Source organism: Lactuca saligna, chromosome 5 (assembly GCF_052625555.1).
Source record: "Lactuca saligna cultivar CGN05327 chromosome 5, ASM5262555v1, whole genome shotgun sequence".
NCBI lineage: Eukaryota > Viridiplantae > Streptophyta > Magnoliopsida > Asterales > Asteraceae > Lactuca > Lactuca saligna.
This window is the reverse complement of record NC_136421.1, coordinates 207673529-207695501: the sequence shown is the minus strand read 5'-3', so window position 1 is coordinate 207695501 and position 21973 is coordinate 207673529. Positions and strand designations below refer to the sequence as shown.

At 36.6% G+C, this 21973-nt stretch overlaps 1 protein-coding gene across 1 annotated transcript; it reads left to right on the top strand.

Annotated features, from left to right (window-relative positions):
- Positions 1–18444: 18444 nt before the first annotated feature.
- LOC144998694 (peroxiredoxin-2-like) lies at positions 18445–19479 on the top strand. The gene is made up of 3 exons (XM_078958429.1): positions 18445–18653; positions 18932–19011; positions 19101–19479. The coding sequence occupies exons 1-3, from the start codon at positions 18499–18501 to the stop codon at positions 19352–19354; spliced, it is 489 nt and encodes a 162-aa protein (XP_078814555.1). The 5' UTR covers positions 18445–18498; the 3' UTR covers positions 19355–19479.
- Positions 19480–21973: the final 2494 nt, after the last annotated feature.

Genomic DNA, 21973 nt, shown 5'->3' with positions numbered 1-21973 from the left:
CCTGCAAAACTGCTTAAAAAATCGAAAGTGTTGTTGTTTGATCATCAGACTCGGCGAGTCCATGCCTAAAAATTGATCAAAACAATCCAACTCGCCGAGTTGGTTCATGCACTCGACGAGTTGGACCCCATACAGCATATTTTCGAGGTTTTTGGCTAGAAATGGACTAGGAACATTACCCTAAGTTGTTTTTGAACTTATAAACTTGTTTTTTAATGTGGTAATGTTCATGCTAATCCGATTTCAAAGATAATTGTCAATAGATTCATGTTTTGTATTAGTTTAAGGTTTAGACTAATTACATGAAGAAGTTTGATATGAATTATCTTGTTTTTATGAGTTGCTTAGATTAATAGAAAAGTTAATTGAAATAGTTGTTTTCAATCCATTTTAATCTAAGAGTTAAGTATAAAATGTGTTTGTGTAAGTTGTCCTCAAGTTACATGAAGAGTCACATTAAAGACTCATAAAACTCATAAAAGTTGGTAATGGTTACAAAATGAAGAGTCTTGTGTCATTGATTTTTTTTTATGACTCCATAACTTGTCCTCAAGTTATGGAAGTTCAAAAGTCACTTCATTAAAGAGTAAAAGTGTAACCTTAATCAATTACATAAGTTATAAAAATAAAGAAAAGCTAATTCTTTTATTAGTTTAAAGTCTTCCATAAGTTATGGAACTTGAAGAGTTTTTTGGATTAAAGCTACTTTAAACACATAAGTTATGGAATTAATTAGTTTTGAATAGTTTCAAAACTTGCCCTCAAGTTTTGGAATTTGAAAAGTTTTCACTTATGAATGCTTTAATTCCAAGTTAGCCCTTAGAATTCTAAAGAGTTAAAATTCAACACTTATACTATTTATAACATTAATGGTTAATTATTATATATATGTATAAGAACAAGTCGTTTTACCGTTAGTAGGCATCATTCACGAAGCCGGTCTATAAGGTGGGTATAAGGTTGTTGCCTATAAAATGGCGACTAAATTGGTGTATACTCTCACCCACCGCTTGCTTGACTGGTGGAGGGTCGTTAGCCGAACGGGTAGGACAATGACTTTAAATTCTCCCTTCATTGAAAGTATTAATGATAAATACTAAGTAACTAAAATCTTAATAATTCCCAATCTTAGTTACTTTAGGAAAAATGTGAATTTGGTGCTAGCCCATGGAATTCACACTTTGTACCTTACCAAGTCGTTGGTGGAGCGTGTGTGGTTAACTGGCACACTAACTTGGACTAGTAAGGACCACGAAGGGTGACTTAATGTTTGTCATAGATCAATGGAGCGTGTGTGGTTAACCGGCACATTGATTAGGTGATAATATTAAGGGTACCAAGTGAATTGGTATGGTTATTCACACCTTGTTTTGTGATCCTCGGCATCCTAGTCACAAAATTTGAGAGGGCACACTCGAGATTGAAACATGCCATTGAAAAGTTCAATGAATCTCAAAAGATCTAGGAATTTCAAATCCAATTAAAACCTAATAAATTATTTCGTTTTTCATGGTGGAAATTGGTGAATCGTCATTCGCCTACCTTCAAATATTTTATAGCTTGGATTACGGCATCCCTCTTCCAAATTATAAAATATTGTGTTGGGTCCTAGCCTTAATATTTCATATTGGGTGTCATATTAAGGACTTTAAATCAACTATCTTGAATATCTCCCAAAACATGTCTGGTTTAGACATTTATGGTCTTCCAAAATCTCTTGAAGATGATGTTCCTCAACATCATGCTTCACTTCCTCTATCTCCTCCAATTATTATCCCTCACCCACAAGTTCTTGAAAAGTTTAAAGTCACTCGAGCCCTATTGGCAAGTAAAGGTCTTGGTGTGGTCACATCTTGGAGATGTAGCCACATATTGACAAGCCGGGAGAGTTGGGTGTCAAAGTCTTGAGAAAGTTGGTGGTTCAATCACTTTCTAAGTCACATAGTGAGTTCTTTTGGAACACCTATGAAAAAGACTATGACAAGACCCTTAATGATTTTATCTATTTGTTAAGATCAACTTCCTAAAAACTTGATGGACATTGACAATAATGACACAGGAAATCCAGAAAAGCATTCTCTTCCCAATGGAAAGGGACCGGCCATAGTCAACTCGGTTGACCAAATGGTAAAGAGAAAAACTAAGTCTGTGATAGTCCCGTGTACCATTATCAAAGGGTCCATATGTTTATATTGCCAAAGAAAGGGGCATTGGTTGCAAAGCTTCCATAATTTACCTAAGGATGATAAAGTCGATAAGTTTGACTCTACATCAGGTAAAGTCCACTATCTAACTCTGCTAAGTTTCTATTCTGAGATTCTTGATACATGATGTGAATGGGTCACATGGTGATGTTTTAAGAATCAAAGAAAAGGTAAAGAAACTTAAAGAAAGAATATGCTGAATCTGATCGCGTAGATGGATTTCTATCGCGTAGTTTGAAGATCGGATTCTTGAGCTACTTCTTAGGAGTTATAATATATTGCTTGTGAATAGATAACAACAAGGTTTTCATGTGGATTGTAAGGATAAGTTTTTCCGCAAAGTTTTAAAATAATAGAAAAAAAAAGGGTTTTAATTTTATTTATTTTAAAAAAATATCCTTACAATGGCATCTGTGGAAAATTGTTGCTTATATGTTTCCAGTAATAGCAATATTGGAAAGTGGATTTGATTCTTTCATTTATGGTAGTGTCTGAATTTACCAAATGAAGAAAGTTTTTCATCACCCAAGTTTCAATTGGACAGAAACTTGGAATCATACAAGTTGTATTGTATGATGAATGAGAATTTTCATCTTTGAAAAATTAAGACTAATTCTTTGATCACATGTATATGTGAGTCAATTGAAGGACTAAGGAATTAGGTACACTGGGTGTGCACTGGTCAAGGTCCACCACAAAGATTGATTTGTCATGATTTACTAAAGATTAGTAAATATGATTATACTTATAAGGTTAAGTATAATTCTGTCACATTGGAAAGGTTCCAATGTATGGCAAAGCGAATAAGAAGAATCAAATTAGGCAGAAGGATAAAAGTTTCTCAAATCTGAAAAGATGGGAGAGTACTTTAGTATCAGTTTTATGATCATCTTAATGATATAGAAACCATATCACAAATTCATACTCTAAGGACGTCTTAGTGCATTGTTATGGCTAAGAAGAGAGGTCATGAATTGTTGGATTGGTTAAGATCGAGGAGATGAGTCATACTTCGTTCCAAAACAATTCTTAGAGTCATACTCCAAGATTGTAACATTGAGTAACATAAAGTAAGGTTTAAAACACTTATCAAATGTAGTGTGAAATGTTTCTACTCTTGTACATTTGAGATTGGTAAGTTGTGATGTCTTGGATGAGACAAAGACCAACTAAGACCAATTGTGTGAAGTGTTAGTCTTGATAAGAATCCGCACTATCCCTTGAATGTTTGTTTTGTCAAGGAATGGTTCTTGACTGGGAAATTTATATGTCAAGGGGACAGTGGGAGCCTTAAATATCCTGAAAGAGTTTCAAGATTTAATCAAGAGTGAAACCTGTAATTTATCACTAGCACACGACTTAAGGTTTGCAACTTATCGTGTTGACATAATTCTCATTTCTGTACCTACTTCAAATAAGTTGGATTTGCATGTGAGTTATCAGAGTTCAACTTGGAAGCATTGGTGGGCCTTGTGCTACCAAGGTGACAAGAAATGTAACACCCCCTCTGGCACGTATCACAATATTGTCCGCTTTGGGCCACTCGGCACGAGGACTTCCCAGGGGGTCACCCATCCCGGTACTACTCCCGCCCGAGCACGCTTAACTGCAGAGTTCTTATGGGATCTGCTGCCCTCACGGCTTTAAAACGCGTTGTGACAAGGAAGGTATCCACACCCCTTTATAAGGAAATGTTTCGTTCTCCTTCCAAGCCGATGTGGGATCAGATCTAACCCACCTTCACCCCCCATTATAGGGTTCGACGTCCCTGTCGAACACATCGACCCGTGCCCTAGCTCTGATACCATTTGTAACACCCCCTCTGGCACGTATCACAATATTGTCCGCTTTGGGCCACTCGGCACGAGGACTTCCCAGGGGGGTCACCCATCCCGGTACTACTCCCGCCCGAGCTCGCTTAACTGCAGAGTTCTTATGGGATCTGCTGCCCTCACGGCTTTAAAACGCGTTGTGACAAGGAAGGTATCCACACCCCTTTATAAGGAAATGTTTCGTTCTCCTTCCAAGCCGATGTGGGATCAGATCTAACCCACCTATAATTGTAACGCCCGTGTTTCTGGGCTTGCCATTTTTAGCAATGTAATAGTCTAGGTTAACCTTTGTAACTCAACTTGAAATAATAAGAATTTATTATTTGTGAATTATGTGAATTATGTGATTTATGTGTTTATTTTCTTGATTTTTATAATTTAATGAATTAAGAATGAAATAAGCATCAAAATTAAAGTGTGAGATACGCCCGATATCTTTGCATAAAGTTGTAGTGGTTGAAACAAGGATTTCGGAGATATAAGGAATGCCAAAATCCGAGTTATAACGAAGAAGTTATGACCTGTCGAAGTTTCGAGACAGAACCAGTATGACGATGAGTGACGTAAAATATGAATTTAAGATAGAGCGATATTTAGCCTTAGCGATCTAAACGAAAGTCGTAGATTTCGTTAAACCGAGAGCGTGCATAAAAGGAACGCCCAAATCTGACTTCGTATGAGGAAGTTATGATTTTTCTAAGTTTCGACTTAGCAGTATGCACCCCGAATACTCGATTTGAGATCGAGCGGTTTTTAGCCGAAACAATCTAAATGAGAATCGAAGATCTCATTGTTAGTAGCGAAACGATGAAAAGTTAGGCGAGAACGGACGTCAGACGAAGAAGTTATGAATTTATAACGAAGTTTTTCTGTCCCGGCCTTCTAAAAATAAATAATAAAAATAAAAATCAAAATTAGCCAACGGAGTCTAAATGAAAGTTGTATAGTATAGTCTCACCTTCACGTGGATATAAAGAACGTTGAAAACGGAGTTCGTATGAAGGAGATATGAATTTTTGAAGTTTAATAAATATTTAATATTTATTTTTATTTAAACCTCCGATATTATCCGAAGAAGGATGAGGCGGTCTATCCGAAGTACGCAGCGCGTACTGCTGTACGCCCCGCGTACAGCGAGGGGCACTCGAGTAGTCCGAAGTCGTATGCAGTGAAGTAAGGGGACCGATGACGTAAGCGCTGACGACCACCAAGGCGTACGCCCCGCGTAGCCTCGTACGCCCCGCGTACGTGCGAGGGTTCAGCACCTATAAAAGGAGGTCCGAAGCAGCCGAGTTTTCTTTTTCAAATTCTTCATTTTCTCTCATCTTTTGCCTCGTTTTGCGTGCCGTTTATACCCCGAAGCCCCGGTAATATTCCCGAGCCCCGAAGCAAGATCCGAAGCCCCGAGAATCCCGAAGAGCGTTATTCCCGAGCCGAAACGCTGCCCGCGAGGAGCCCGGTTTTGTGAAGATCTTCCAGATCTACGGAGAAACACCTCTTCTGCAAGCCGTAGTGCTGCCCGATCATCTTCTGATCAAGTGAGTGTGTAGTTACTTTCATTCCAACACAATATTATGAAGTATTTCCTATAAAATACGTGTTATGTGTATATATTTGGTTGTTATACGTGTGAGTGTATATTCACTCTCTTCTATCTTATAGATCTGAAGTATTCTCTATGAAATACGTGTTATGTGTGTATGCCTCATCTGTTATGTGAGAAATGTTTTGATTGAGCATGCTATACAGGTTTTGAAACTACGTATAAAAATGTATATTTTATCTACTAATATGTTGGGTAGAATATGGGTAGATAGTTGGTGTGTAATAAACAGATGAGAGGCCTCGATGTTGTTTTGATCCAGTCATCTAGCGGAATTTAGATGACGACCACGGACTTTTCTAGATAGTCCAGTGGAACGCTAGCAGGCTCATAACCTGTAGGTGTTAATGAACTTGGGTGTTCATTCGCTGTATTCCATCCCCCCCATGGTTGCCTTATTTGACTTATATTGCTGAGGAACCCCCGAAGCATGTGTAGTCGCCCCGATGAAATATTTTTAGACTAGGTCCCTTGTGTTAGTTATTTTAGGGACATAAAGTGAGAATAACGGGAATGGGTAACTGGGTTATTGTTGGTTGATAATAATTAATTTAATTATTTATTGTGGGTTGAAAACCCTATATGCTCACCAGGCTCCCAAGCCTGACCCACTCAGTTGATTTATTTTACAGGAAGTGGCGCAAGAGCTTAAGATGGGCGAACATCAAGTTGTTTTGTTTACAAGTCTGTATATGTATATATTTGTTGAAAGACTTGTAATGCTATCGTTTATGCTTTATGATCTGTATCGGAACATGACATCCCGACTTTTGATTATGAAATGAAATCATATTTCTTTATGAAATGTTTTGATAAATATCTATTTTATCATGTTTTGTTTTTGGGAACAAATTCCGCATCTCTTTTAAAATTAAAAGGATTTACTCTGAAAATTATTTTAAAAAGCATAAATGAAATCGGTCTTTTCGGGCCGAGATTTTGGGGATGTCACAAGAAAGTAAGATTGAATAAGTTTAATCCATGTAAGGCTGAATTTGTCACTAACCTTATCTTGTGATTATGGTTTTGAAAAATTCGCATGGGTAGGAACTCATACACTAGAAAATCAAAGTGTCATAAGGTTTCTCTCCGATTCATGAAAATGATGGTGAGGAAACGCTTTCACTAAGTAGATTTTACGTAGATAGCAATTGTGTTATTTGCATTTTCAAAAGTTGTTAGTGGAGCGCGTTTGGTTAACCGTCACGCTAACATGGACTTGTGAGAAATGGCAAATGCCTAAGCAATTGAGACTATGATTACGGCATCCCTTTTCATAGTTCTGAAAATTGTTTAGACACACATGTGAGCTATCTAAGAAAGGATGTATGAATCTAAATTTCAAAAGTCCAGCAGATTTCTAAAAATATGTCAGAGCTAGTGGGAGCATAAGTAATATGCTGATAATCATCATGTTAGTGGGAGCATGATTATTATGATTAGTATTGCGAGCTAGCAATGTTAATTATAGAAAACAAAGTTTCAATTCGTGAAGTTGCAGGGGTTGAAAAGTTGTTTTACTATAATTAAGGGAGAGGAAATTATACTTCATTTCAATTCTAAAGCTTAGATTGAGATTTTAATCATCTTTAGTCAAGAATATATATGAATTTTGTGTTGGAATGGTTCAACTTGAAGAAATTCTATATATATTGCATTTTCAAAATTCGATTATGATTACGGCATCCCTCTTCATAGTTAAATTTTGAAAAACATGGCAAATAAAAAATATTGTAGCAAAAGACTGGTCTAGTATCATGTCTTTATGTCAAACATCATGAATCGTGTCCCATATGCTTCGGATATAGGATCGATTTCACGTGCTATAATATTCATCATTTCTCAATTTTCCAAATGCTTAAGGCATTTAGAAGGGAAAAGTCTAGAACTGGATATGACTAAAGTGATTAAACAATTGTCAAGGACAATCTAAGGTTTACCAAAGATTGGTTTCTCAAGGACAGTTGGAAGTATAGTGATAATTCTGGAAGGACCATATTGACATAATCAGTAAGGAGGCAACTCTTGTTCAGAAGTGATAGTCAAAATGGGATCTGGAAATGTTTCAAAGTTAGAAATTATTCAATCTATGTAAGATTAGGAAACTTAATGCAAGAAGGATGTTCCCAAGGAGCTGATCTCCTTTGGAATGCTCTGTAATGGTTGTTGTCAAGTCTTTATGACTTCGTGCATAATCATTACAAGAGGATCAATGCATATAAGTTTAGAATCTAACAGATTTCAGTAAATGTCATGAATTTGGGATTCTTGCATTTACAATAAGGATTTGGGATTGTGAAATGAGTATCATTGGAATCATGTTCAATTGATCTACATCACAATGTAAGGATCATAGACAAACATAGTGTGCACACTTGGAGTATGGCATAACTATTGTTTAGAAAAACAAAGTGTACATGCCAGGAGCATGGGATGATTGTTGTTTTTATTCAAGTCTTAAGTTGATTATTTGAAACATTGAATAATGTGTAATCAATATGGTGATAAATAAAAGGTGGTTTTATTTATATTCAAAAGGATTCTGAGACCATATTGGATTCGATTATTATTGTGTTTCACTTTGCATGTTTTGACTTCCAAAATAGCTAGGTTATTCTTTCTGAATGACTAAGTTATTTAAACACTCCACAGTCGTTCATATGTTGGAAGTAGGTATGAATCAAGACTGTCATGAATCGGGTTTGTAGATGGCTAAATGTGTTTAGACATAGCAATGGTTGCTACAACATTCATGAGTGCTCATAAGTTATGAGTATTGGAATAAACCCATGCTCACTTGTATCACTTCATGGAATTTATCTCGAGTGATCGTGAGATGGTAATATCATATAAATTTTCAAACCTAGAGATATGAGTTGTTACCTATGAGTTGGTTGTGCATTGATTGCACGTAAACACATTAGTAACTTGATGTTATAAAACGTGCCTTTGTGTACAATTCAACAAGTAGTAGAACAAGTATATGAGTCGAAGTTTATCTGTTCCTTCTAGAAATAGAAGCGATATCTAGGCCCCTCGATGATTTTGTTGTGACCTATGTACCGGCCGGTCAGAACTGAATTGATGTGTTCGATTAAGTTCTTTGTCAAACAAATCGAAAATCGGGAAACAAACTGCTGGACAATAAGTACGATGTTGTTCCATGTATTTGTCCAGCTGATATCATGAGAACAGAGGATTATATGATCTCTTATCTAATGGACAAGTCATTGACAAGATCAGAGTTCATCTACAAGGTCAGAGTTCGACATAAGCTTTTAAGAGCTACGATTGCCAGTTGGTTCCTGAAGTCATACGCAATAATAGTTTTAGACTTATCCAAGTGGGAGACTGTTGGATTAATGTCTAAGTCCATAACTATAATTGGTAAGACTTGACCCGATCCGGCATGGTCCATTTGGGTTGCATACCATCATGCACTTGAATAGACTATAATGAGAGAAATAAGACACTTATGGTTATTAATATATTATAAGTGCTAGTATATTAATAATAAGAATAATAAGATTATTTAATTAGTATTGATCAAGATTTAATCTAGGATTAATTAAGTGATCAAAAGAAGACTAATTAAATATATGGGTTGATTGTGTAAATCATCCATACTTATATAGTGGGCTAATGCTCCATGGATAATCAAGTTGGGCTAAAACCCATAGGATGGTCCATGGATGCTCCATGGTGTATTTGAACCCATGGATCCAAGGAAATGGAAAGCCATGACAATTAAGGATTTACCCTAATTGTAACACTATATAAAGATCTTATTCTTGACAAAAATCGACCACTAGAATCACATTAGAAAGTGAAGAAGAGGGCTAGCCGATTTCATGAAGTGTAGAACTCTCTCAAGTTATTCTAAGTGTTTTGATGATTGTGATTCCATTTGAGGCTTCCACACTATTGGGGCTAGGCACTCAAGCTTCATGAAGACTTTCTACATCAAAGAGGTATGTATTCTATCTTGTTACACTCATTGTTTTGTATGCTAGATTAGGATAATACCTTGGATGTTCTTATTTGCATGTATAATAGAGAAAACATAGATCCAAGGTATTTAGGGTTGCATGTACACTTAGGAGTGTTAGAATGCTCAAAACCCAACAACTTCCATATCAGAGACAACGGCATGTGGAAACGCATGGCGGGCGAACTCCACCGCATTTGCATGAACAGACAGACGAGAACCATTGTTATGATTCCAAGCGGGAACAAATGCGTAGGATCCATAAAAAAATCCCCATAGATCCCATCGTAAGGAGGGTTCTGGCGCCACTGAGTGTCACCAGAACCCCTATGGGGAGAAAGATCAGAAGGATCTTGAGGAACATGTTGGATAAGAACTTTGGGCTGCTTAGTCTCCCCCTGATTCTCCTTAGAATGTTGAGCATCATAATAAGGAATCACAACAATCGCTTCCGGCGTCGAAGATATTGAATTCAGGAGACGAGTAAAATTACGCCTCGACTGAACTCGCTTACCAATGTTAAATGCACCGGTAACCGCCTCACCCATGGCTAAAACGGCTTTCCTTTTGGCCTGCACAAGACAAACATATGAGACTATATCACCCTTGTTATCTTCAACCACTTACGTGGAACTGGAGTAAGCACCAACAAGAGCGGCAACAGTCGAGATAGGGCGAGCGGTCAAAGGAGTTTCCTTGGCCAACGCTGATGTCCCTTCAGTCGTGGGTGGTACAGGAGTAGTAGCGGTTTAAACAAATTGGTCGATACGACTAGGAGGACGGAGATTGTCGGCCAAGTCTATCTCTTGATGCTCTAGTTTCCCCCGATAGCGCTTATGCAATACCTCATCCATAGAATGCACCAGAAAAGCATGCAACCAAGTACACAATTATTAACTTGTTAATATCCTTCAAGAAAAAGGGGGGGGGAGAAAATGAGAATATAGAATATAAACACTTACCATCAATAATAGAGAAAAAGAGCGCCATCTTCCCCCATGACCGCCAAGAGGAGCTCATCCCCACACCAACAAATAGCGCTTCAGAATAGTCCTAGATACTCTTCAAGAGATCGGCGATGACCTGATTGTAAGGAAACAACTTGGGAGTGATGTCAGCAAAGGTATTAGCATGTTACCGACCGTTACCGACCAAGCCTTGGTTGACCCACAACCATTTGTCCTGCTATTTTTTGGGGGTCCTCCCGTCGAGGATTAAGGTATGTCCTCCTCATCGGACAAAGAAAATACACTTGTCGTTGGTGCAGCAGAACCTGAAGAAATACTTGAAAACGAAGTAATCCGAGAGCCAGTCGTTGGCACGACAAATCATCTCAAATGCCACCACATTATTTCTGTCGTTGAGGGTAAGCATTTGAATGTTGCAAACAACTTTCTGTAGAACCTCCTCTTGAAAGTCCATAAGAGGAAGATGTAAACCTGTATCAAGAGTCTTCAGGTAGACCCCCACTTTACCCGGTGGGGGGAGAAAATCGACAAACGGGGCAACAGGAACTCAACGTCGTCCTCCGGGGAAAGACCATACGTATCTCCACAAAATTTGAAATCAACATCAGAAGGAAGTGCACCTAGTTAACCAGTCATGAGAGAAAAGATAGAAAGAACCCTAGAAGAAGAAACAGAAAGGAGAAAAGGTAGCATGAAAAGAGAGTAATAACCATCCTTATAAAGAGAGGAAAAAGCGAGATATTCAAAAACCTTGACAATAGTAACGTAACCGATAACCATGATGAGCGGTCACATCACCATTAAAATCGAAACGGCGGATGAACCAGAAACAGACACGTATACATGGTAATTGAGTCCAAAACGTCGTAGCTATTGCATCAACTCTACAACTATCGGACTAGGGGACTTGATAACGTGCCCTAGAAAGCACGAAAAGAGTCGCACCTGGCTGCCACAAAACGCCTCAAGGCATAGCACGCCCAGCAAGACAAGTCCAGCAGAGCTCAACGCCCCTGAGAGCGGGGCACTCCCGTAGAAAGGCTTGTGCCCACTTAGGTCTCTTCCCGCTCCAAGACAAATGTTACGATCAAGCGATAAATAAAATGATCAGGGCATTACTACCAGAACCAATCACAACACTCTGACAGACAGAGGAGCACGAGCCTCCAATCAGCGCTCCTGATCCTATTGGCTCTGGCGAAACTGTCCCCTACGGACGATCAGGAGCGCCTAATATAAAAAGGCTACACCCACAATCCCAATAGGTAAGTAGTCATCTTCAATAACACACATCAAAACCCTAGAATACCCAACTTACTTGACCATCGGAGCGTCTTTCTGGGAGCTCCTCTCGGGAAACGGGTGACGGCCTTCTTTTCATTGTGACCTTGCAAGAGCAACGAAGCAATCGTTGTTGGAGTTCAAGTAGACGGAGACGAAGTTCGCATCATATATATATATATATATATATATATATATATATATATATATATATATATATATATATATATGATTTCTCATATATATATATATATATATATATATATGTATATATATATATATATGATTTCTCATATATATATATATATATATATATGTATATATATATATATATATGATTTCTCATATATATATATATATATATATATATATATATATATGTATATATATATATATGAGAAATCAAATATCCTCCTACTTTTTTCCTACTATCTTCTTACACACTTAAGATTGCGACATTTGTCATATTTAAAAAAAAAAATTAATACATTTTTATTATGCTTATCATCGTCTAAGATGGGTTGGATGAAAAAGTAAGAGAATGTTTTATTTATATATGGGGATAGGGAATATACATTACAGCCTCACCTAAACTTAGGTATTAAACCTCTAAAATATGTCGTTTTAACTTAGTAAAAATACCCAGTTTGGCTTTCACTTGGTAATATATCATCCACGATAACCTTTCTTTCCTCCATTATCATTTACCTTCCTTGTTTTCTTTCATTCATTATCGTTTATTACTTCATCCCAGAGAACATTACTATTTTCCACTGTTACGAAGGTCGAAGATAATCAATATTCTTGCTTCCTTATCAAAACTATTGCATTGATCATGAATCTACATCTTCAAGTGTTAATCGTGAATCCCATAATTGTAATATTTTTATAGTAAAACAATGTATTTTCATGTGGTTTACTACCTAAGCTTAGGTGGGGTTGTAATGTATATTCACTTTTCCTTCTGTATGTATGTATGTATGTATGTATGTATGTATGTATGTATGTATGTATGTATGTATATAGAGTGTGTGTGTGTGTGTGAGTGAGTGATAAAGAGTATATTTTCTTATGTATCTGACAATTATTATTAAATGTTTGAAATTCATTGTCAAAGTGTAAAATTTTGTAATCAAAGTGACATAACAATCCCTCGATGAAATGACAGTTCACTAGTGAAATGATAATTCTTATGAAATATTTGAAAGTCGTAGTCAACATGTACAATTTCATAGTCAAACTGTCATATGACAATTCATTTGTGACCTACGATAAGTAGATAAATGTATATAAATAGCCTAAGATCATAATAATACCATACCAAAATTTCTCACGACTTAAAATTCTTTAAAGTGGGTTTTTTCTTGGAAAACTTTCTTCCTCGTCTCCTCCAAAAGACATGTCAAAATTCTTCATCCCATCAATAACTTATGCCGCTAAAAATGATTTCAATCCTTGAAAGATGCCTGGAAAATGCAGAAGGAATTAGAGGCTATAAAAAAGAATTGGATGTTGGCGATTTCGATAACCAAAACATAAACGTGGAAGCTTTAGATCTCTAAAGCTTTAATCTTGAATCTGGTTAAAAGAGAATTTGAACAAAATGAAGGATTCAAACCTGATTTCAGTATGATCTTCAGATCTAAAGAACTATGTTGGGTTTTCCAGTTGATCTCAAGACCACCTCTAAGATCCTTCAGCAATGCCTCACAAATTTCTTTATGTAATTTCATGTATTATGATTTGCACCTCATCATATGTATTTATAGATGGAGATAAACCCTAACATGAGAGATGGAAGAGATCTTGAGGATCTTGAGTCAAATCGGCAACTCAACCCACATGGTAAGTAAATATTCTATAAATCGATCAATCAATAATTTATATTCTTACAATAATAACTGGATTTAATGATAACATATGATACGGTCCCATAATTATCTAACATTGAAGAAACATAATCACAATATTGGTACATGAAGGGATGCGATGAACAGAAAAAACGAAGAAAACTGAAAAATGAAATGGATAAAACAAATGAAATTAGAAATAAGGAAAAAAGAACAATTGATAAAGGAGTCTCAGAAGCATATCCACCAAAATTTGTGAGGATCGTTTGGATATGTATGTATTTATACCTAATTGATTATTGCTGCCTTTTCCACTGGACTTGAACTCAGCATAGCTTTCTCCTTTTCTGTTATCAGGTCGGTTCTCTTCTGCTAGTAGATCGGTTCCTACCAACAACAGATCGATTAGTGATATTGTATCGAACAATATGTGTCTCTTCCTCTGGATCATTATGTAACACCCAAAGTTTGGAAAGCTAAGAAAAGAAAGAAAACCCCAATTTTATGGGGAGACTCGGCGAGTCCAAGGAGGGACTCGGCGAGTCCGAGCAGGATCCGGGTCGAGGAGTAAGTGACAGACTCAGCGAGTCTGGTCTGAACGAGGAAAACCCTAATCCCGCGAGTTGTATCCTATTTAAAGGGTGTTATGTCCCTCCCTCAGCACCCATATCACCCTAGAGATCTTGTAAACCCTTGATTTCGTGAGGGCTTCCATCAATTGAGAGAAATAGCTTGGAGGAAGGAAACTTTGGGAAAGGAACTTGAAGATCAATAAGGTTACTTCACAGGAGGAGGTGTAGATCTAAGATCTACTTCAGTTGTGTTCATCTTGGAGGTAACAAGCTGCTATTGTCCCCTCTTTGCACCTAGATCTATGTGTGTGTTTTGGGCATTCTTGGCATATGAGTAACCATTCGAGCTAGGGGTTCAGATCTGAGGTTGCTACCTCAGATCCATGCTTATTTTGGTCTAAAATCTCGTAAAGTATCAGCTCTTGGTATATTGGTGGAGCATGGTTGTCTTAAGCCCTAGTTCATGGTGTATTTTGCCTAGATCTCCTTCTCTACACGTAAAGTTTGCAACTTTACGTGAGGAATAGGCTTGGGAAGGGTAGACCGACAGTTTGGAGTCCATGCATGACTCAAAAGCCCTCTGCATGTAAAGGAATTTGAATGGACTCGGCGAGTCCTTTGAGTGGACTCGGCGAGTAGCATGAAGGTGTGGAGCAACTCGACGAGTGGGATGAACAACTCGTCGAGTCAGATGAAGATTGCCTTGTACTCGGCGAGTCTGTTCTTGGACTCAGCGAGTCAGGTTGCGAAACCCCAAAACCTTCGAGTTGAGACTCGAATCAGTGAGTCGGGTGGAGACTCAGTGAGTTGGTCAGGTCAGGACTCAGAAATCGGTAGACTCGGCGAGTCATGGACTGACTCGGCGAGTCGAGACGCGAATGGAAGGAATCTGAACATTTTGAACTCGGCGAGTCAGTAGGGTGACTCGGCGAGTAGGGTTGACTTTGACCAGGGTTGACTTGGTTGTCTTTCGGGGGTCAGTTAGACTCAATATTGCTTTGATATTGGTAGCTCGGGGAGCAAGGGGAGCAGGAGTTCAGTAAGTTGCCGGGCAGCAGCTAGTGAGATCATCAGCAAGTTCAGCCAGTGCAGGTGAGTTTCCCCTTGTGTGAATGGGTCTAAGGCTACAATGTCGGCCCATGTAGTTATGAGTAGAAGACCCGGGGGTTAGCCCTAGGCACAGTATGCTAGTATGATATTCAGGACGAGGTCCAGTAATAGCGGGCGGGTACCCAAGGATTTGTTTATATGATTGATTATACTTGTTGTCTGTGTGATACATGTATGTGCCTGGTAGGGAGGTGAGTGTGGGCGAGGTCCTGTATCTCACCAATAGCAGAGTGTAGATGGGGTTCCATATCTCATTAGTAGAAGAACAGGGGCGAGGCCCAAACTAGAACAGGAGTGAGAGTGGGTTGGGCCCGTATCTCACTACCATTAGGAGCGTGGACGGGCTTCCATGACTCATCAGTAGCAGGACATGGGTGAGGCCCAGGATAGGCGAGGCCTTAGGATAGAACCAGTTGCATGTGTTTAGTTATGTGTTGTGATATGTTTATGTATTATTATTTGTTGGCGGGCGAGGCCCTGTGACAGGCGAGGCCTAAGTAAAACATATATGTATCCGAGCGGGGCTCGAAGCCAGGCGGGGCCTGGAGCGGCGGGGCTGTTGTAGCGGGCGTGGCCCAGTATGTGCAATATGTGGTTATTCATGGTATGTGGTAGGGTGGGGAACTCACTAAGCTTCGTGCTTACGGTTTTCAGTTTTGGTTTCAGGTACTTCCGGTAGCGGAGGGAAGAGCTCGGGGTGATCGTATGGCACACATCACAGATTAGACAGTCTGGGAATGTTTACTCTGATAATGAACATGTGTTTTGAAAACTTATACTCATATTATGTTTTGGAATGATGACTTTACTTTAAGTAATGATTTATTAAAAGAAATTTTTGGTCTTAAATTTTGGGTCGTTACACATTATCCATCAAATACAAATATATAGATACAGATGTATAAGAGTTGAAACGTGTTGAATAATCTCTTTTAAATGTTTCACATCCCCTCATCAACTTATATATATATATATATATATATATATATATATATATATATATATATATATATATATATATACACACACACACACACACACTAGCCGTTTACTCGCGTCAAGCGACGGGTGTGACAATGGTGGTTGAATGTTGAAAGATGAATTAAACCTTAGAAATGGAAACGTCAGCGATATATATATCCAAGGTTTGTGAACACAAATTGCAAGATTTGGGGAAATGCGGAGATAAGGAATGAACCGGATCAAAATAGCCTAAGAATAGAGGATAAGAGATTTGACATTTTCAACTGTTGACCATATGTACTCTACTCTTTTTGTAATGCATAAATTGATTGTACAAATGCATTGTATGTTTGTACGACTTAAAATTCAGCATTTGATCAAAAATGCTTTATAAGGTGATTAAGATATATATATATATATATATATATATATATATATATATATATATATATATATATATATATATATATATATATATATATATATATATATAATGTAGGCCTATCTTCTAAATGTGGCTTATGTTTGACCAAATTATATAAATCCGAGAATTTATATATGATAGAGTTTCTACACCGAAGTTTAAACATTTGGTATAACGTATGTTAGTTCCCCAATTTTTGATTGCCATCAACCACAGTAATAAAATTACATTAGGAATATTTGAAGTGTTGTTATCTTAACAAGAATAGAAAAGGTAGGGCTCTCAAATATGTACCACGGAGAACCAACCAATATGTTACCAACCGAACCAAGAAAGTTGGTTACCAATATATTTGGTAGCCAACATGTTTGGTTGGTAGTACCGTACCAATTCAGTAAACTTGGTACGGTAACGATATTAAATTTTAAATATCACGGTATAACCGTACCAACCAATTCATATATATATATATATATATATATATATATATATATATATATATATATATATATATATATATATATATATATATATATATATATATATACGAAATCGTATTTTTAAATATCAATTGTTTAATGTTTACGATTTTTAAAATTATGATATTAGACATTAGACTTAGTCAATAGTTATTACCAGATTAAATTAAGAAACTGAAAAGTCCCTTATTAAATTTTTTAGTAACTAAAATAGTTAATTTACTAATTTATATTACTCGACGAGAAAAGTGTCCCGTATCGTTACTAGTCTTTAACTAGTACGATTGAAATTTTGAACAAAGTTGGTAATATATCATTACCAAATTGTACCAACCAAACTTGTTGGTAGCCAAACAAGTTGGTACCAAGTATAATTGATACGGTACTGGTAGCAAAAATTTTATATCAACTGTAGTTGGTACAGTACACGGTTTAAGTAAAAATCAATTGGTACCGTACCATGTTCAACCCTAAGAAAAGGTGAATTCGGAAGAGGAAAAAAAAAAAATTGCTAATGAAATCAAACAAAAAGTGTTTAAAAAATGGCTAAAAAATAGACAATTGGTTATAGAAAATGTTTTGTTTCAAAACAATTTATTATAAGATAACATGTTCTTATCGAATTATTATACGAATTTTCGCAGTATGAATTATGATTTTTGCAGTGGGATCTTTGAGTTCCATTGTCAATCTGATAAGATACTACATTTTTTTTTTTTTTTTTTTTTGGAAAATACAATATTTTCACATATGCATCATCTTTTGCGGATCACAAAACGATCTACATATTTTTTTTTTTAGAAAATACAATATTTTCACATATGCATCATCTTTTGCAGATCACAAAACGATGTTTTAGTTTTTGAAAGAAAAAAAATCAGTCCACCAACATTATTGCATATAGTAGCCTGCAAAATTTGTAGCTATTTTTAGTCTTTTTTTAATTTATAACTATATTATAAAAAACGTATTTTTTTTTTTTAATTATTTATAAGAATGTAGAACAATACGATTAAACCGTAATTTATTCTTTTAAAATCCCATGAATCGGGCAACGAATCTTGATAACTCAGTCAAACTGTATTAAATAAAAGGAACTGAGCCGCATAGCCGGACCCCAAAAAATTTCAACTTTGATTAATAAATTCCATTAAAATCCGCTCCACTCTACTCCTTAAATTCATCAACCGCTGATCACCGTTCTATCGAATCAATCTTGCAAAAATGGCCCCGATCGCTGTAGGTGACACAATTCCCGACGGAACTCTTGCATACTTCGATGAGCAGGATCAGATGCAACAGGTTTCCATCCACTCTCTCGCCGCCGGCAAAAAAGTCGTTCTCTTTGGCGTCCCCGGCGCCTTCACTCCAACTTGCAGGTATCCTCAATTCCCCTTTCCCCATTCTCTAACGAACCTTCAGATGTTCGCTTAATTCTTAGCAATCAGTTACATCCAAATCATATATATCTCGTATCGATTTCAAATTTTTTAGGGCTTTACTAAATGAACCCCTAATCGAAGAGGCCTGTTGAATGTTGATTTGTGTTAGGCAATGTGGATAAGGTTTAGGGTTAATTCTTGTAGCATCTTAAATGGCGAACTTGATTTTCTTCTTTTGTTCATCAAAATTGTAATCGATTATATGTGCGTAACAGTATGAAGCATGTCCCTGGCTTCATTGAGAAATCCGACGAGCTTAAATCAAAGGGCGTGGAGGAGCTTCTGCTGATTAGCGGTATAACATATATCGTTTGAATTGTATAGTCTGTTCTCGATGTTTGAATACTTTATACTGGAAGTAATCTTCTTTGTTTAATTTTGCAGTAAACGATCCTTTTGTGATGAAGGCATGGAAGAAGTCATACCCAGAGACAAAGAACGTGAAGTTTCTTGCTGATGGAGCTGCGAAATACACTTATGCACTTGGACTGGAGCTTGATCTTTCGGAGAAAGGGCTTGGTGTTCGTTCAAGGAGGTTTGCGTTGTTGGTGGATAATTTGAAGGTGGTGACTGCAAACATTGAATCCGGTGGTGAATTCACGGTGTCCAGTGCAGATGATATCTTAGCAGCTCTGTAAATCTGTAATGTTCACTTTCTCTCTTTTCTGTTCCTCTTTATTGTTACTTGTAAAAGAGAATTAACAGATGTTATGTATGAGGTGCGTTTTATTTCAAATAAACGGGATTCGAAGTTACACTTTTATTTCTTTTTTTAAATTAGAAGTTACACTTGTAACAATTTTCAATTTTGTTTACATCTAATCATTCAAATTTTTTTGTTTGTTTGATTTGCCTTTGAGTCATGTGAAATTGTTCATACTGTATCTTTAAGTAAATTTTGAACATTTCAAATAATTTATAGGTGAATCAAGTACGAAAAAAAAAAGTTGAACTGACTAAATACTAACTAGTTGAAACTTTGTTACCTTTTCAATCCATTATTCTTTTTTGTAATCATCATTTAGTTTATTTGGTTATTGGTAACAATTACTTAAATTAATAATTTTAATTTCACTCACTGCAATTTGTTTTGTGTTATGTTTGTACGGAGTATTACAGAATAGAATACATATCACATAACATTGTTGTTGTAGTTCATTGCTTTAATTCTAGTCAATGAGATAAGCTTTTAACTAGAGTTATTTTATTTACTTATAAGTGAATGAAATGCCAATCCACAAAGAAGAAATGTTGAGTAGAGTTTTACAAAGGCAAAAAAACACATATACGAGTATGAAAACAAAAAATATATCAAATATCAAAACGAGCATGGTAAGAAGATACATATAGAACCAACATATATATATATATATATATATATATATATATATATATATATATATATATATATATATAGAGAGAGAGAGAGAGAGAGAGAGAGAGTTATTTTATTTACTTATAAGTGAATGAAATGCCAATCCACAAAGAAGAAATGTTGAGTAGAGTTTTACAAAGGCAAAAAAACACATATACGAGTATGAAAACAAAAAATATATCAAATATCAAAACGAGCATGGTAAGAAGATACATATAGAACCAACATATATATATATATATATATATATATATATATATATATATATATATATATATATATATATAAGGAAAAAAAAAGTATTGACACAACAAGTTAGAAAGTAAAAACATTGAAAACTAGGTAAAATGCATAACTAGCATTTAGATTACTTATGTACTACTCTACAATATTGATTTTATGCATCCACACTCTTTTAATGAAAGCTCTAGTCCTTGTAAAAGAAAAAACCTCATTCAAATTTAACACTACATTATTTTTGTGTTTCTTTATCATATGTTTTCTCGTCGTCATACGATCAACGATCGTCTCCACCATCTGAATTGAAAATCGTTGTCTATTTCCTAAGTATGTGTCTGAAACCACCAAAATTATAGTTTCTTCAAATCCTATGCGATTAAAGTAGTTTCTATTGTAATTTTAAGTGTTTTTTCTAGTACCTTATATAATAAAGATATATCACACGATTATTAAAAAATTCTTACTTTTATGACATTCATATTTGTAAAGATAATAAACGGTAGTTAGGTTCAAATATAAGATAAGTATAATTGTATTATCAAATCCATGATATTAGGATCTTCAGTTGTAATTATTGTATTATATAATGAAAGGAAAACCCCCAGGGGCATTTTACGCCTAATTTATTTTTTCTCACTTGGTATCAGAGGCTGATCCGTCTGATCTCTCTGCGCAAAAAAACCCTACTTCAATCTCCCACTCTTTTGGTTCCCTTCCAAAGGAGCATCTCTTAAATTTCTCTAGTCCCTTCAATTTCTCCAATTCTCATTATGTTTGCACCCGTGAAGTCATCAACCATCGCTACCATATCCTGTAAGTTGACTCGTACCAACTTCTTGCTGTGGAAAGCCTAGGTGACTCCTATCCTGCGAGGAGTGCAATTGTTTGGTCACCTTGATGGCACTACACCAGCACACCCACAAACAGTGGCCATCGGATCCACTAGCGCCAAAAAAGAGGCAGAACCCGCAAAGGAATCACCTAACCTTGATTATCAGACATGGGTTATTCAGGACCAGGCTGTAATTGGAGGTCTTTTGTCCTCCATGACCGAGGAAGTTCTTCCTCAGCTTATCAGATGCATCAGCACTGCTCAAGAATTGTGGACAGCACTCCACACTATGTTTTCTGCCCAACATCGTGGAAATTCGATTAATATTCGCACTCAACTATCAACAACAAAAAAGGGAGATATGACTGCTGCTGATTACTATCAGAAGATGATCGGATTTGCTGATACAATGGCAAATATCGGTCAGCCAATGAATGATGAAGAAATAATTGGGTATATCATGGCAGGGATCGGATGATTTGTTTACCGCCATTACTGTTTTGAGCAATGAACGAAAGGTAACCCTTCCTAAGTTCTATTCCTACTTAATAGCACATGAAGCTGAAGCAGCTACCATAGGAAACATAGTTGAATTCACATCTTCTGTAAACATTGTGTCTCGTCAAGAGTCAAGTAACAACAACATTGTACCTCGTCGCAACTATAATAACAACTATAATAATCAGAAGGGTAGTTATAGAGGAGGAGTTGGTCGTCGCAGAGGCCGTGGGCGTGGTCAAAACAATGGGGGGCCACGCTGTCAGGTCTGCGGTATACCAGGTCACACGGATCTCATTTGTAGAAACCGAT

Coding starts and splice junctions, on each gene's coding strand:
- LOC144998694 (XM_078958429.1), top strand. CDS start 18,499: ATGGCCCCGATCGCTGTAGGTGACACAATTCCCGACGGAACTCTTGCA. Junction 18,654..18,931: donor GCCTTCACTCCAACTTGCAG/GTATCCTCAATT, acceptor TGTGCGTAACAG/TATGAAGCATGTCCCTGGCT. Junction 19,012..19,100: donor GGAGCTTCTGCTGATTAGCG/GTATAACATATA, acceptor TTAATTTTGCAG/TAAACGATCCTTTTGTGATG.